The sequence below is a fragment of the Otolemur garnettii genome, unplaced genomic scaffold (assembly GCF_000181295.1).
Source record: "Otolemur garnettii isolate 467f Iridium unplaced genomic scaffold, OtoGar3 scaffold00008, whole genome shotgun sequence".
NCBI classification, from domain to species: Eukaryota; Metazoa; Chordata; class Mammalia; order Primates; family Galagidae; genus Otolemur; species Otolemur garnettii.
This window is the reverse complement of record NW_003852403.1, coordinates 15,493,213-15,507,859: the sequence shown is the minus strand read 5'-3', so window position 1 is coordinate 15,507,859 and position 14,647 is coordinate 15,493,213. Positions and strand designations below refer to the sequence as shown.

The 14,647-nt window shown below is 50.0% G+C and overlaps 1 protein-coding gene across 3 annotated transcripts in view; it reads left to right on the top strand.

The window, feature by feature from the left end:
- Positions 1–14,647, top strand: part of COL13A1 (collagen type XIII alpha 1 chain) — a 153,321-nt gene that overhangs the window by 128,306 nt on the left and 10,368 nt on the right. For all 3 annotated transcript variants that reach the window (XM_012801319.1, XM_012801318.1, XM_023509630.1), the window contains 6 exons: positions 4,227–4,268; positions 5,147–5,173; positions 6,063–6,143; positions 12,156–12,209; positions 13,320–13,373; positions 14,341–14,376. In XM_012801319.1, the coding sequence (XP_012656773.1) occupies positions 4,227–4,268; positions 5,147–5,173; positions 6,063–6,143; positions 12,156–12,209; positions 13,320–13,373; positions 14,341–14,376 (294 nt within the window). The remainder of the gene's footprint in view (positions 1–4,226; positions 4,269–5,146; positions 5,174–6,062; positions 6,144–12,155; positions 12,210–13,319; positions 13,374–14,340; positions 14,377–14,647) is intronic.

Genomic DNA, 14,647 nt, shown 5'->3' with positions numbered 1-14,647 from the left:
GGCTTAAAACAACATCCATTTAAAGCCACATAGCTTCTGTGGGTCAGCAGTTCAGGCACATTGTGGCTGGGTCCCCCACAAAGGGGGCAGGTCTCACAAAGCTGCAGTTAAGGTCCCAATCAGCTGCACTCACACCTGGAGCTGGGGTTCCCTTCCAAGCCCCCTGGATGTTGGCAGAATTCAGCTCCCAACTATAGCAGGGCTGAGCCCTCCAGCCCCTAGGGGTCATCCACAGTTCCCTGCCATGTGGCCCTCCCTCTAGGAGGCAGCTTACATGACAGCAGCTGGCTTCTTCAAGGCCAAGACCATCAGGGAGTCTCTCTAATATCTCATGCTGGCAAGACAGAGCCGTGTGTTGTAATACATAACATAATCACAGGAGTGGCATCCCATCACCTTTGCCATATGCCCCACTCTGTGGCTTAGAAACCAGTCACAGATCCACCCTATGGTCTGTCCACTGCAGAGCCCATACAGACTGTCAGCCTCTTCTCCCACCTGCTAGAACCTCAGACTCCTGAAGACAGTGATGATAGCCCCTGGATAGGTCTTCTGTCCTTTGGGCTGATCTCTTCCATATCCTCCATGGGGTTTCTTGCTGACACCTAGACCAGCAGAGTCCCAGTCTAGTTTGTCAGAGATGTGAGGTTATATCTGTGTCCAGGCTTCCCCAGGGACTGGCAATCACATCGGTGTTTTGTGTCCACAGGGAGAGAAGGGAGAACCTGGGGAGAAAGGTGACCCAGGAACAGAGGTAGGTCCCACCTGCTCTTCCTGTTATGTCATGGGAGATTATTTGACAGAGAGCCTCATCAAATGACAGTCTTTCCAGGGAGCGTGGCATTTCTGTGATTTAGAATGAAACACATAACCACCTAACACAAGAGGGGCAGGAACCTGAATGTTCACTGAGCACTACAGCAGGGCAGGCACTGAGCCTGAAGGCTGCTCTAGTCTCCCCATTAACCACGTCTCTCAGCAGCCTTCACAGACAGCCTCTGTGCATCAGTCCTGGCAGTGGCGTTTGGAGGCAGGAAAATAGAGACATTCCTCTGTGTTCATATTCCCCAGTAACAGACACTGGAGTGGCAGCAACTTCAGGAAATCAGGCGAGCATCCCCAAAGATGTGCCATTTGGGTAGGGTCTTGATGAGTTTATAGGAGTTTTCTGCCAAGCTTCAGAAGTGGGCTTTCCAGATAGAAGCCTTATTTGTTTGAGAAGTGTGGTAGACAAAGGAAGAGGGAACAGCTGAATGAGAAACCATCAGGATGGAGGCAGTGTTTTCATGAGATGGGAGAGAATCAGGCATACTCATGGGCTCAGAGGGAAGCAGTGGGGAGGCAACAGAGATCCAGGACATGTGAGGAAGAGGATGTTTGATGGCAAGGCCTGTGCAACCCACATACCACTTCAGAGCTGCAAGAGAGAACAGCAGGCCTTCCCATCACCCTTTTGCAAGGTCTCCTGGCCCCATCACCCTTCAATGTTGCTAAGCCCCATTTGAATTTAGTGAAATAGACTAGATTATATAATGTGTGTATTATTCATTTAGAAATGGATGGCCTCTTAAAGAAATGATCCTTAATCCAGCAAAAGCTTTATACACAAAAATGTTCCTCCCAGAATTACTTAAAGTAAAAATTGAAAACACCTAACATTTCTAACAAGAAGGAAAGGATTAAATAATTTATAAGAATAGTACCAGTAGTAATAATAGTCACCATGTCTGAGAGCTATCCTTGTGCCAAGCACTGCACTGAGCCCTGGCTACATAATAACTCAGCATATCACCATGACAAGGAGGCTTGTGAGGAGCATATAAAAATGGAAAAATGGATTTCATATTAAGTGAAAACTAGCAGAAACCAATTTTATACATACAAGGTCCATCAATGAAGTTTGTGAACGTATCCTAAAAAAAGTGCTACACACCTTATTGCTGAATATCACTATGGTCACCTTTGAAGTACTTCCTTTGGGAAGCTATGCAATAATGCCTACTCCACCCTTAAAAGCAATTTTGAAATTCTTTTTCTGGCATGACTATCAGAGCTTGTCATATTACCTTTAAGGTCCTGAATGTTGTCAAAATGTCTCCCCTTCAATATTTTCTTTATTTGAGGGTAAAGAAAAAAGTCAATGGGGACCATATTAGGTGAGTAGGGAGGGTCTTCCAATGCAGTTATTTTTTCACTAGCTAAAAACTCTCTCACAGACAATGCCATGTAAGCTGGTGCACTGTCATGATGCAAGAGCCACGAGTTGTTGGCGAAAGATTCATGTTGTTTTCATCTAACCTTCAGCACTTCAGAATACTAAACTTGATTAACTGTCAAGTTGGAACAAATTCCTAATGAACAATCCCTCTGATATCAAAAAAAGTTAGCAACATCATTTTGACTCTTGATTTGGACCGATGGAATTTTTTTGGTCGTGGAGAATGGGCTGAATTCCATTGTCCACTCTGACTCCTTGAGGGTCATATTGGTTTACCCAAGTTTCATCACCAGTGATAACACAGCCCAAAACATCATCTTTCCTCTCCAAAAGGTCTTGGCAAACTTCAGTTTTCCTTTACTTTTTATTCAGTGAGCTCCTTTGGCACACTTTTACACATACCTTTCTCATCCCAAGACTTTCAGTCAAATTTTTTCTAACTGTTGCTCTATTGATATTTACTTGGTCTGCTATGCTTCTAACGATCAGCTGGTGATTATGATGCACACGTCGACAAATTCTTGCAATGTTTTTGTCAGTTCTGCTCATTACTAGCCACCCAAACCTCTCTTCATCAGTGATGCTTTCTCTCCCCCCAGAAAAACATACAATCCATGTGTACACTGCCATTTCCTCCGTGGCATTATCCCCATAAACTTAAACTAACATGTTCCTGATTTGACTGCCACTCTTGCCAACTTTAACAAGAAATTTAATGGTTGTTCATTGCTCTAATTCAAGATCTGACATTCTTGCAACAGCACACAAAAACACACAACAATAACAAACGCGACTTAGAAAGACACCCCACATTGATATGAACACAGCTGTGATATACCAAAGTTATGAAACTTATTGAGTTGTTTGTAAGCACACAGTGGCAAGTTCTCAAACTTAATTGTCAGACTTCACATGTTCAAATACACTCTATGCCGCAAAGAGTGCTTAAATATTTTAAACTTTTTTATTGTTAAAATTATCAGACAGATAAAATTGACTTCTTGGGGAGTGTGTACAATTTTGTGAATTTTAATACATATATAGATTTGTATAACTACTACCATGATCAAGATGCATGATTACTTATTTATTATAGGATTAAAATGCAATAAAATGTTTTTACCAGAATAGAGTTTCCAAAGACTATTATAGAGCTGAAAAGTCTACAAGTCTGGAGACATTAGGATCCACCTACCTGCCCACTATAGGGGGCTCCCTTTGTGATGGCCTGGCAGAGGAGCCATTGCCCTGGCCCCATTCCGGAGGATTCTACCCTGGGACAGTAAGGCACCTGAGAAGAGCCCTGAAGCTGAGGTGGGCTGGCTAGCTCAGAGAGGAGCAGGCAGTGGCGATCAATCAGAGACAGACTCTTTTATGGGTACCATCTCCCATGGAGCAGATAGCCCTGGGCTTTCCCATCTTCACTGTCCAGTCAAAATCTCTTCTACTACAATCTGTCTTCAAGGAAATTACCTCAGCAGTCTCCATCCTATCTGTTATAAACCTGGGGGGACTTGAGGGAGATTCTTCAAAAACATTTCATTCCACACTCTCCTATTTCAGATAACCATTCTCCACTCCTTGAAGCCCAGGTTCTCAAACTCAAGTGTCTACAAGGGCCAGACACGAAACAAATGACTACAAAAAACTGAGTTAGAGACAACAGGGAGTGGTGGGGACTGGGATAAACGGAAGATCTCCTGCACCACCTTGAGGCAATTGTTTCTAGGCATGAACAAGAGCCTAGTTTGCTAAATCTTTTTGGCTTTTCAAGAAAATCTGGAAGAATAGATGTTTGGGGTACATTTCCTGGCAATTTTTTTTTTCAATTTTGAGCAGACCAGGCCAATGGGTTGCTGTGAGCTTTTGACATATTCTAAATCTTTTAGGGGAGAGACTTTGTTGGACAGTCCTGTCCTCCCCTGGCCTACAGTCCCCAGCTGGACCCTAGGCCACATCAGGAGGCCAGGCCACTTCAAGTATAACAGGGCTCCCCTTTGGGTTCTAGGTTTCTGGGCCACCAGGGCCAGAGGGGCCTCCCGGACCTCCGGTAAGTTTGAAGTGCTTGTGATCAGTCCACTGTGGGCAGGTCCCTAACATCTCCTCCCCTTGGTGGTCACTGGGCTCAACCTCAGCCTTAGTTGATATTACTTCTTTCTCCCAAGGAGAGATTTTCTTGTCCAGCCCCCCTCCCCTTCTCCCTTCCCATGCCATCCCAGTGACACTGAGGAGCTCAGGCCTTGCCTGGTTCCTTGGAAACAGCTGACTGGCATGGCAGCCCCTTTGTCACTAAGCTCTGCCCAACATTTATTTCACTCTTTGCCATCAGACATCTCCCCTTCCTTCCTTCTGCTAAACGGCTGGCAAGAAGAGCAGTGTTAAAATAGAAAATGCCCTTCTAAGCCAGCCCCATTGAATCGGCCTTGGTTACAAAAACATAACTGTGGGATCCCTCTGCATGATATCTCGAAGGCCCCTGAGCTGACAGATGCTGAACCATACCTCTGCTTGGTTCATGGTCCCCAAGGCACTGAGTGTCACCTGTTGTCATTGGTAGAAATAGTTAGCAATAATGATAGTAGCCAATATTTATTGAAGCTTACTAGGTGCCAGACACAGTTCTAAGTGCTTTGCATATATTAATTTAACTATTGCTGAATTGCCTCTGAATCTTCCCTTCCTGAGACTCTGGGTCGATCATAGGGCCATAGGGAGTTCTTCTTTCAGCCCCTGGCTAGGGAAGATTGGTTCAGACTGTACCCTAGGAAGCCTCATAGGTGAAACTTTGAATTCCCTTCTACCTCTCATGGGCAGGAACCTCAGACCATATTCTGCACCCAAAGCCCTTGCTCTTCTGCAGTCCTACTTGTGGGCGAGGAAGTTAACTAAATACAACTCTAATGCATCTTGTTTTGATTCCAAATGCAGGGGCTCCAAGGTGTTCCCGGACCAAAGGTAAGATGAGGTCACATGATAGGTGGGGAGAGGGCTGCATCCGGGACAGCAGAAAAGAGGGCAAGAGCATCAAAGCCCAGCTGACTCTTGTCCCTAAGTGGCTTCATGTACCACTCCAGCCCATGGGGTACAATCAGGGCAGAATGAAGTTTTACATTTCCTTTACCATCCACCATTGGTAGCTGGCATGCTTTGGATTCAGAATGCCCCCATCCATCAGGTGACCCCATGAAGTGACAGATTAGATTTGTAGCAGACAGAGAAATCCTTTTCCCATCAAACCTGACCCAGGCCCTTCTTCACTCACCTTGAGTATAGGTGGGAGGAGACAGTGACATAACATGGATCCCCCCAGGCCCAAGCCCACTGGACTCTGGACTGGGGCTTCCCCATGTCCCCCCAAGCATTGCAAATAAATAAGGGGGCTGGAAGCTGCTGGCATGATAAAGGCCCTTGCCTCCTGCCCTGGCATTCTTCAAGGGACTTTGGGGCAGTTTCTTCTTCCCACCTGCTTGTGACCTTCAGAGCTCTTGTGGCAGCATTTGAAGCATCTGCCAGCAAATTTCTGCAAGGTTCCAGTTTCTCTGCCATGCAAATAGGTACTGGACCAAAAGCCCTACCTACCTATGGGTTTATCCTCACTTCACCTGCCCCTTTTCCTTTTGAGGCCCTCACAATTACTGCACAGATACAGGGTACATTAACTGAGACAGAGGCTGGCTAAGCATTTAGGGATTCTTTGAGTCTCCTGCCTATCACGCCTTGCCCACCCACCTCCAACTCTTTCCTCTTCTATAAAGCCCAACCATGTCTCCAGGACCCAGAGTGTAAGAATGTGTTGCCTAGGATGTGCCCTTCTGTGATCTCATCCTGTCTCCCTTTCCTCCAGGGCGAAGCAGGGCTGGATGGAGTGAAAGGAGAAAAGGGTGTCCAGGGAGAAAAAGGAGACCGAGGGCCCCTGGGACTACCTGTAAGTACCAGACCCAGCAAGACTGGTGGGGAGCCCAGCTGGGAACCCTGATGGGTGAGGGATTCTGGGCCGAACCCAGGAGAGGCCACTGGAAACATCAAGGTTCCCAAATCTAAGCATTCCAGAGCTCCATGCAGCTTTGCTTTCCCACCCGGGCAAGACCTAGGCTCTAACTCTCTTCCTGAGGGTCCCCTCCATGCCACGCCCTGCCTTGATATGGGGGAGTGCGAAGCTGAATAAGGCAGCACCCAGCAGGAGAGCCAGAAGTGACAGGAGATGCCTTAGTCAGAGGCAATAAAGCCTGCTGCCCTCCTGGGGGCTGAGCTTGGAGAGCTTGGAAACAGTGAGATAATGAAATATTCTCTATACTCCTGTTCTTCCAGGTGAACCACAAGAGAAGCCCTGCTTTCTCCTCTTAAGCACTGGCCACAGCAGGAAAGCATGCAAAAAAGTCAGATTCTGGGGTCCCCATAGGACCATAGGGCTCCTGGAGATTTCTGATCTGTCTTTCCAGATTTAGAAGCCCCAGGTTAGAGGCGGAGAGCTGCTCAGATAGCACTCACTTTTCTTGATATGGGGCTGGGAGAGTCCTTTGCTCCAAGCCCCAGTGCTTCCTCACCTGTGTCCAGGTGAGCCCATCCCACCACACATCCTGGAGCCCAGCCCCATATCCCCCACACCATACTGAGGTAGATGCCCTTTTGCTTTGTTTTTCAAGAACTGGAAGGGACATTAAGGATCCATCTCATCATTTCAGAGAAGAAAGTGAGTCACTTGAGGTCACATATAAAGTTGGTAGCCAGGCCAGAGGCTGCTCCTCCACTGAAGACACAACCTTGCTAAAGGACTCTTTCCAGCCACCTGGACTTCTTTTGTCCTAGGCTGGAGGCCAGTTCTCACCCCAGGTAGCCATAAAGAGCAGGGGACAATGGAAAGCCCAATTACTACAGCTTGGCAGAGCTTGAAGATCTGGTTAATGTAACCACAGCAACCAGCAGCAATGCTAAAGGTATCATCACACCCTTATTAATGCTTCAGATGTAGGAATATTTAAGAAGCTGATTCACTTGACAGACCACAGAAAACTGATGACTTTAGCAGACATTTTCCCATGTCTTAAGCTGTGTCTGGAATGATTAAGCACTTCTACCAATTAAAGAGCCTTCCTGCCCCCACAGGACCACAAATCTTTCCTTGTCTACATTCATGGCCCCAACAATCCTGGTGAACATCAGAGAATTCAGTGAGTGGTTGAAATGCAAATGGCACAGAGACAAAGAAAGTACCAGATAAAAAGCCAAGAACCCAGTCTATCATGGGTACAAAGAAATACCTTTTCTACCTTAAGAAAACAACAGAATTAGCATATTCATAGCAGGCAACTAACATGGACTTGAGGGAGACAGGAGGGAGTGGTGAAGACTATGGTCTAAAGACCATGTATCCCTTCTTAGGGAGAGTGGCCCTTTCTCAACTCAGATAACTGTTGCCTTAGATGCAGTGGTTCTCAACCTTCCTAATGCTGCAACCCTTTAATACTATTCTTGTGGGTTGCTGGAGAACTGCTGCCTTAGAGGAAGGAGGGTTCAGTATTTCCGGATGTTCCAATCTTTCAAAGGAAGTTGAACATCTGGTGTTTTATGTGAAATCTCTGCATTTTCTAACATTAGATCAAAATGATTTGTGATAGTCAGACCATACGGAATATGTCAGTGGCCCACATATGGCCTGAATGCCTCTAATTTGTGCCTTCTGCTCCAGACCTCTCCAGACAACTTAGTTTTAATGCTGTATAGCTACAGTTCTGTTTTGAGGCTTCACTGGGTGTTTTAGTCACACAGTAGCAGCCTGGTTTTCCAGGCCTATCCTTGGGGAGTGGTTCTGAACACTGGCTGCACACTGGCATCGCCACTGCCTGGGCCCCACTCTTGGAGAGCGATTGAATTGGGCTGGGTGGGGCCTGGGCAACTGTACTATTTACGATCACCCCAGAAGATTCTAATATGCAGCCAGGGTTTGAGAACCACAGCTCTCTAGCCTAGTGAGTCAAGTTCAGTCCCAGAATCATGTGGTCCTAAAATGGGAAAGGCGGCTATAGAATCCTTCTACCTAACATCTTTTCCCTGCGAGGAAGCAGCAACTTGTCCCTTTTGTAGGGACTTTCCCCACCTTGGAAATCCTAAGGCTGAAGCCCAGTTTTCAAGGCCTCAGTCCTTACAGGGCGAGGCATCCCCATTGCCTTCTCCCTGATTTGTCATATGAAACTCATTAGAAAAATTTCCCCCTGGTTCCCCCAGGTAGGTTTCAGAGACAGTTTCATAACCCAGCCCTGGAGGAAGAGCACTGCCCCCCCCCCACCCCCGTGCATACTGGACAGTGAGGAGGGAGGGCTCTAGAGAGCGAGTGGGTCTGAATAGTTCCCCTCCTGCTGCCAGGTTGCTGCAGGGGACACACGGCCTGAGACCTCTGTCTTAGCTGCCTCCGAAGCCTTATTCTAATAGGCTAATATGTTTGGGAACATATGAGTGAACTGAGTTCAGGCTGAGCTTTGCAGACTCTGAAATAAATGCCAGAAAATTGCCGGGCATCATTAGTATTATCATTCATGGGCTGACTCCTCCCCCATAGCTGAAGTAGAAATAGTCCAGATTCTACCCAGATTTCAAAACCATGTGCCATCACCCAGGCCTGAGCCCTTTGTGGAAGGAGGGCAGGATGGCCTGCCCTAACAGGGGTGCAAAGAGACTGGAGGACCACCCTCACCGGGGCCCTCCACATAAGCACGGCCCCAGCAAAACCCATTCTGAGAAGGGTACATAGCTCTGCTTCCAAGGCATCACCCCCTGAATTCCTTTCTGCATCCCTTTCCCCAGAGCGCTGGGCAAAAGGGCTCTGAGAGGGGATAAAAGGAGAGAGGGGAGCAGGGGTGTGGAGGAACAGAGTGGCCATCAGCACCAGCCCCTGCCCGGCCTGCAGTAGTCGGCCACTGCACTGAGTGTCTCCATGTTTTTGTTGGTTTCCATGTGAATACCACTCCCTGTCCTCCCAAGCTTATTTCTCCCATTGTGTTTGATTACCAGCATTCGTGTCTGTCCAGAGTCACTGCTTTACTCACCTCTTCCCTCCCCATTGTTCCCTTTTTCTCCCTCCCATTCCTCTCTTCCCCTTCTTTTGGTCAAACTGTACCCTTCGTCCAGGGAGCTTCAGGTTTGGACGGCAGGCCTGGGCCACCGGTGAGTCACTTCTGCAATACCCCTCACCTGCCCCACCCCGTGCCCAGCCTGTGATCCCTCTTGTCTGCCCTGCTGTGGCCTCATTTCCCCAGTAGTCCTGCCTTGTCTCACCACCGACACCAGAACAGTGCCTTGGGACCACATGTGGCCTTCTAGATCCTTGAGTGCAGCCTTCTGACTGAATCCAGTTTTTACAGAACGAATCCTTTCGATAAAAGGCTTTGTTATTTGAAGTTTGGATTCAGTCAAATGGCCATACCTGTGGCCTTGAGGCTGCAGGTTCCGCATCCCTGTATGCTCTGTTCAGAAGTGTTTTTTCAGGCCTCTTCAATAAAGAAGCTGGCCTCTATCTGAATTCCTCTGTCCATAGTACGCACCCAGGGGCTCAAATCTGCCAGGTGTGGGATAGGAGGCCCCTCCAGCACCACTGGCCCTCATGCTGAAGGCATGCAGAGTCCAGCCTGGGTGCCAGCCCTGGGGGTTGGGGCCGTGACTGTCCCTGCCAAATGCAACAGTGTCTGTGTGTGCCCGTCATGCTGTGTTGTCTCCATGCTCTGAACTCTGTCCATCTCCTGTCTGCCCACGAGGCTTCCTAGTCCTGTGCAGCTGGCAGTCTGGTATGTGTGGGGTGGGACAGCATGGAAGGCTGAGGACAGATGTACCTAATGGGAGCACAGAGGCCAGTCCCAACTCAGTGTCCTGGGGGCATATTATAACCTCACCTTCCACAGTTCCTGGCACCACAACTGCCCCACAACCCAGCAAGGGAGCTTATTACAGAGCAAATGAGTGACACTGGGTCCCTTTTTCTCCATTCTTTCTGATCCCAGGAAATAGGCATTATATACTCTTGACTGGAAAGCACCTGGCCCTTCTGCTTAGGACAAACAACTGAAGGGCCAGAGAGATCATCCCCCCATCCACCCTCTGGTCCCTTTCCTCAGCAACCTGTGAGGTCTTCAGGATAGTGGAGCTCCTGGCTGAAGCTCCTTGCCTTCCTGTGGTGTTGAGACTGTTAAGGCCTAGGGGCTGGCATCCCTGCTCAGGAGCCAGAGTCAGAGCTGCCCATGGGGCCACCTCCCAGGCCACGGAGTAGTAGCCCTGCATGCTGTTCTCAAGGCCACGTCTGCTGTGGCCTGCCCAGGAGCCAGAGTTTTAGAACTGGCTAGAGTGACACTTGGGGGAGGTGAAACTTTGCAGGGGTTCATGGTGAGGGGCGGGGGGGCGGCCATGCAGACAGAGGAGGAGGGAAGGAGCCAGAGTGAGCCTTCCCAAGAGGTAGGGGTTAGGGCTAACAGCTGATGCCACAGAGGCCTAGAGCCTTTGGAGGTAGGAGAGCCAAGAGGGACCCCCCATCAGAGCCTCATCCTGTGGAATGCCTACTCTGTGCCCTCATAAAGAAGAGGAACTAACATAGCGGCCCAAGATGACCCACCTCTTCAGACCTCTCCCCCCACACATTAAAGGAGTTGACATCGTAAGCTCTTCTGCACATTATTAGGGCTCTATTCCCCGCCACAGGCCCTCCCTTCCTCCTCCCCTCACCTGGCACACCTGTCCAGGTGCCAGGCTGAGGCTCGGGGAGGACCTGTGGCTGGCGTCAGGGAAACTGAGACTTTCCTCTCGGCTGCTGTCCCATTTATGTTGGGGAGAGAAAAGAGTTAGAAACTCACACATTCTCCCCTTGGACCTCAGGCTTCATCCTCCTCATAAAGCCAACATTGCAACCTTAAGGAAAAACATTTGTGGAAAGATTAATCCTGCCCTGCCAGGATCAACATCCCTGTGCTCAGCCGCTCCCCTGACGAGGCCCTTTCGCTTTCCGCTGTGCTGTTGTCCTGCTGCCCACGGCATCTCTTCCCCCCTCACAGTTGCCGGGCAGGCACGAGGACCCTTATCACCCTATTTGTTTCACACGAAGTGAATCACGCCCTGCCTCTCACACCTACGCTCAGAGCACCCGACACCGCCCGAGGCCCAGCTCCACACCCTTGACTGGGGCAGAGCAACAGGAGGCTCTGACAGAGACACTGGTCAGCTAGGCTGTGACCTAGGGGCCGGGGGGAGAGGCTGGGTTAGGCCTTAACAAGCCCTGCTCATGTCTAAGCCTGTGCTTCCGCAGCTCCAGTGCCCCCAGGTCCTGCAGCCCTGGGCTAGGGTAGCTCCTGGCACACTTCCCCACCAGGCCAGCATCTATGCAGACAGGGCATCCCAATTCACTCCCTAATAGGCCTGGGAAAGGGAAAAGAAGGCACTGGCCAGGGAATGGGACCAGGGCCAGGGCCAGGGTCTGTGGTGGCCGGGTAGAATGGGAATTGGCTGAATGACTCTCTCACGCCTGCCTCTGTGTGTGCGTCCGCATTGGTCTCTGTGGCATGAAGACACCTCCTCCCCTCCCCCGCTGCATGTGGAGCTGCAACAGGAAAGGGGCTCCAGCCTCAGCCCAGCCCCTGGGAAGGGTCAACTCCCTCCCAATTGCTTCCAGGAGCAAACTAAGCAACTTGTTCTCCCACTGTTTTCAGCCTTGGCAAGCTTGGTTGTGAAGAGAAAGGGTTTCATTCCACAAATCTGGTTCTGAGGCAAGGGGGGAGCCTCTCTTCCCTGAGGCCCCCAAACCCAAAGAGGATGATGGCCCAGTCGAACAGCCATCCCAAACGAGCCTGGCCTCGCCAACCCTGAAAACTGGGCCTCAGACATTGCTCATCTGCAGGCGTTGGGGGGAAGCCCAGGGCTCTCTGGCCGCTGGGACCCTTACCTCTGCTTTCCTTCCCCTCTCCAGGGTACTCCAGGACCAGTTGGAGTTCCAGGCCCAGCAGGACCAAAGGGTGAAAGGGTGAGCTAGGAGCCTGGGCAGCCAGGAGGGAGGGTAGGCCTGGGACCCGACTGGCCCCCAGAACAGCCCTCGTCCCCTTCTCTACCCATCTCTGCTCCTAATCATCCTTGCAGTAGCCTGGGGAAGCCAGGTGGTCTGGGCACAGGGTCTGGATATGTAGCTATGTGTGGACAGAGATTGGAGAGATCCAGGGGATGGAGAACTTCCTCTACCTCAACTTCTGGCCACCTAGCATCTGTCACCAGTCCAGTCTGGCAAGGCCCCAGCACTATTATCACCAGTCATGCCTAAACTTTGTAATGATTTAGGAAACAGCACAGAACAGAGCACCAGGTGGTATTTAGAAAATAACTGGAGGATATCAAGAAGTCAGGAGAGCCTAGCATTAGGCTCAGCTCCCATACCTGCTATCAGTGACCTTGGCCATGTCACACGACCTGCAGAGCTCCAGCCCATCCTTCATGGAGTGGGCATATGCAGGGGTGCAGGCAAAGAGCCTTGGCTCAGTGGCGGCTGGAGAGCTGTGTGTCTGTCCATATCAACTGTTCCCTCCCAGACCCATGTCCACACACCCAGGGCTTGGATGTCCCCTCAGTGGACATCGTTGAGCTCTGTGCTTGCTTGGGCAGCTCTCCCCCTCCATCCTCCCACCTGCTGGCTCTGCCTCAGGGGTGGGGAGGGTGGCGACTTCTGCAGAGGGGCACAGGCTTCTCTGAGGTCACCTACCATATGGGGAAAACAGGATGACTGCTCTGATGGGTGACTCTTGAGGCTGCAGAGGAGAAAGCTAAGCTGTCTTTCTACCCCCTTTCTCTTCCCCTGCCTTCCTGCTCCTTCTCCTGCTCCCCTGCTCCTGCCTCAGGCCAAGCAGGCCTGGAGCTGCCCAGTCCTTCTGGAAGCCTCGAGAGAAGCTCTGCTGGAGGGAGAATGAGGGGTTCTGGGGCAAGGTTGGCACTAGCAGTGCCCTGCCTTACACATAGCACTCACCTCCCAGAGGCCTCTTTGAGGGGGCTGGAGAGGATTCCCAGGCTTCACACCAAAGTAGAGAAAGGTAACAGAAGGTTGTTACCAGGTCAGGGAGGATTCATGAGTTTCTTTTCCTCCTTTCAGGGCAGCAAAGGAGACCCTGGGATGACAGGACCAACGGGAGCAGCTGGGCTTCCTGTGAGTCTCACAAGACCAGAGGTTTCTCTCCTCCCACCCCTATGCCGATCAGAAACACTGTCAGGCAGAACGCCCAACACCAGGGGCAAGACTCTGGGGCCAAGATGTCTGTGACTGAGGAAGCTACTGAGAGGCAAATGGTGATGGGCTAGAGCACTATTAGGAAACCAGGTCCTTAGCCACAAGGCCACCTGCCGGAATGTAGCACACATCCCGAGCCCCTCCCCTGTGTTAGACTCTGCAGGCCTCACAAGGTGAACAAATGTGTCATGGCCTCTGCCCTGGAGGAGGGGACAGAATCAAATCCAGGCTTTCATGGTACAAGGAGATGCTTCATGAGCAGAGTACCTTCCCAGGGGAGCTGGACCTTGAAGAAGAGACTTGATTTTCCCTCTGCAGCCTGTTTCCATATTGTTTTGTTGTGGAAGTTGAGTGTCTACTTACAAAAGAATGGACTTCTGTTTCCATCACTTGAAAGACTGGGCCTGCATTAGCTAAGTAGAAATGTCCAGGCCAGTCTTCTGTGACCATTCCCCCGGCTGAAGAATGGATAGCATTTTACACCTTGAAAAGAGGGTCTGAGGAGCTGCTGAGTCATTTTCTAGCAAGAGCCAGGCAAAAGAGCCACGATAGCTGTTCTCTGCCAAGAGCATTCTTTGCTCTCCGACCATGACCTCAGAATTCACCACTCACCTGCGTGAGTGACCCCAGAAGAACACAAAAGATGCCTGAGCTGTAGGGCTAGAAAATTAGAACTGGGTTCTTGGCTTGGCCCATAACTCATCACTTGCCTCTAGGTCCAGTTCCTTGAGCAATTTGCTTCCTTATTCCCATCTGTAAAATGGGGGTAATTAAACCTGTCTCTGATGAATTAGGCATCAGCAAAGAGCTTTACGAGCCTGGCTTATTTGTACAGCCATCCTGTGTTTTCTCATTACCATGTCTTCGTTGCTCTGATTTATTACAGGGTTTACATGGACCACCCGGGGACAAGGGAAACCGGGTGAGTCAGCCATGCTCTTCAGCTCTGGATACTAATGTCTTCATAATGGGGTGGAATGATCAAATGGGGATTCCCAACTTAGCACGGCAAATGAAGTTTTTCCTGATAAATCATGCTAAATTGAAAGGCTTTAGAGTGAGACCTAATCCGAGGCACGCAGGGAGTCTGGGGCCCAATCCTGAAACTGAAGCATATATTTTTCCACATGACTAGGGGACACCAAATCCCATGGCAGCCATCAGCTTGGCCTTGCCATCTAGCAGTGGGAGTC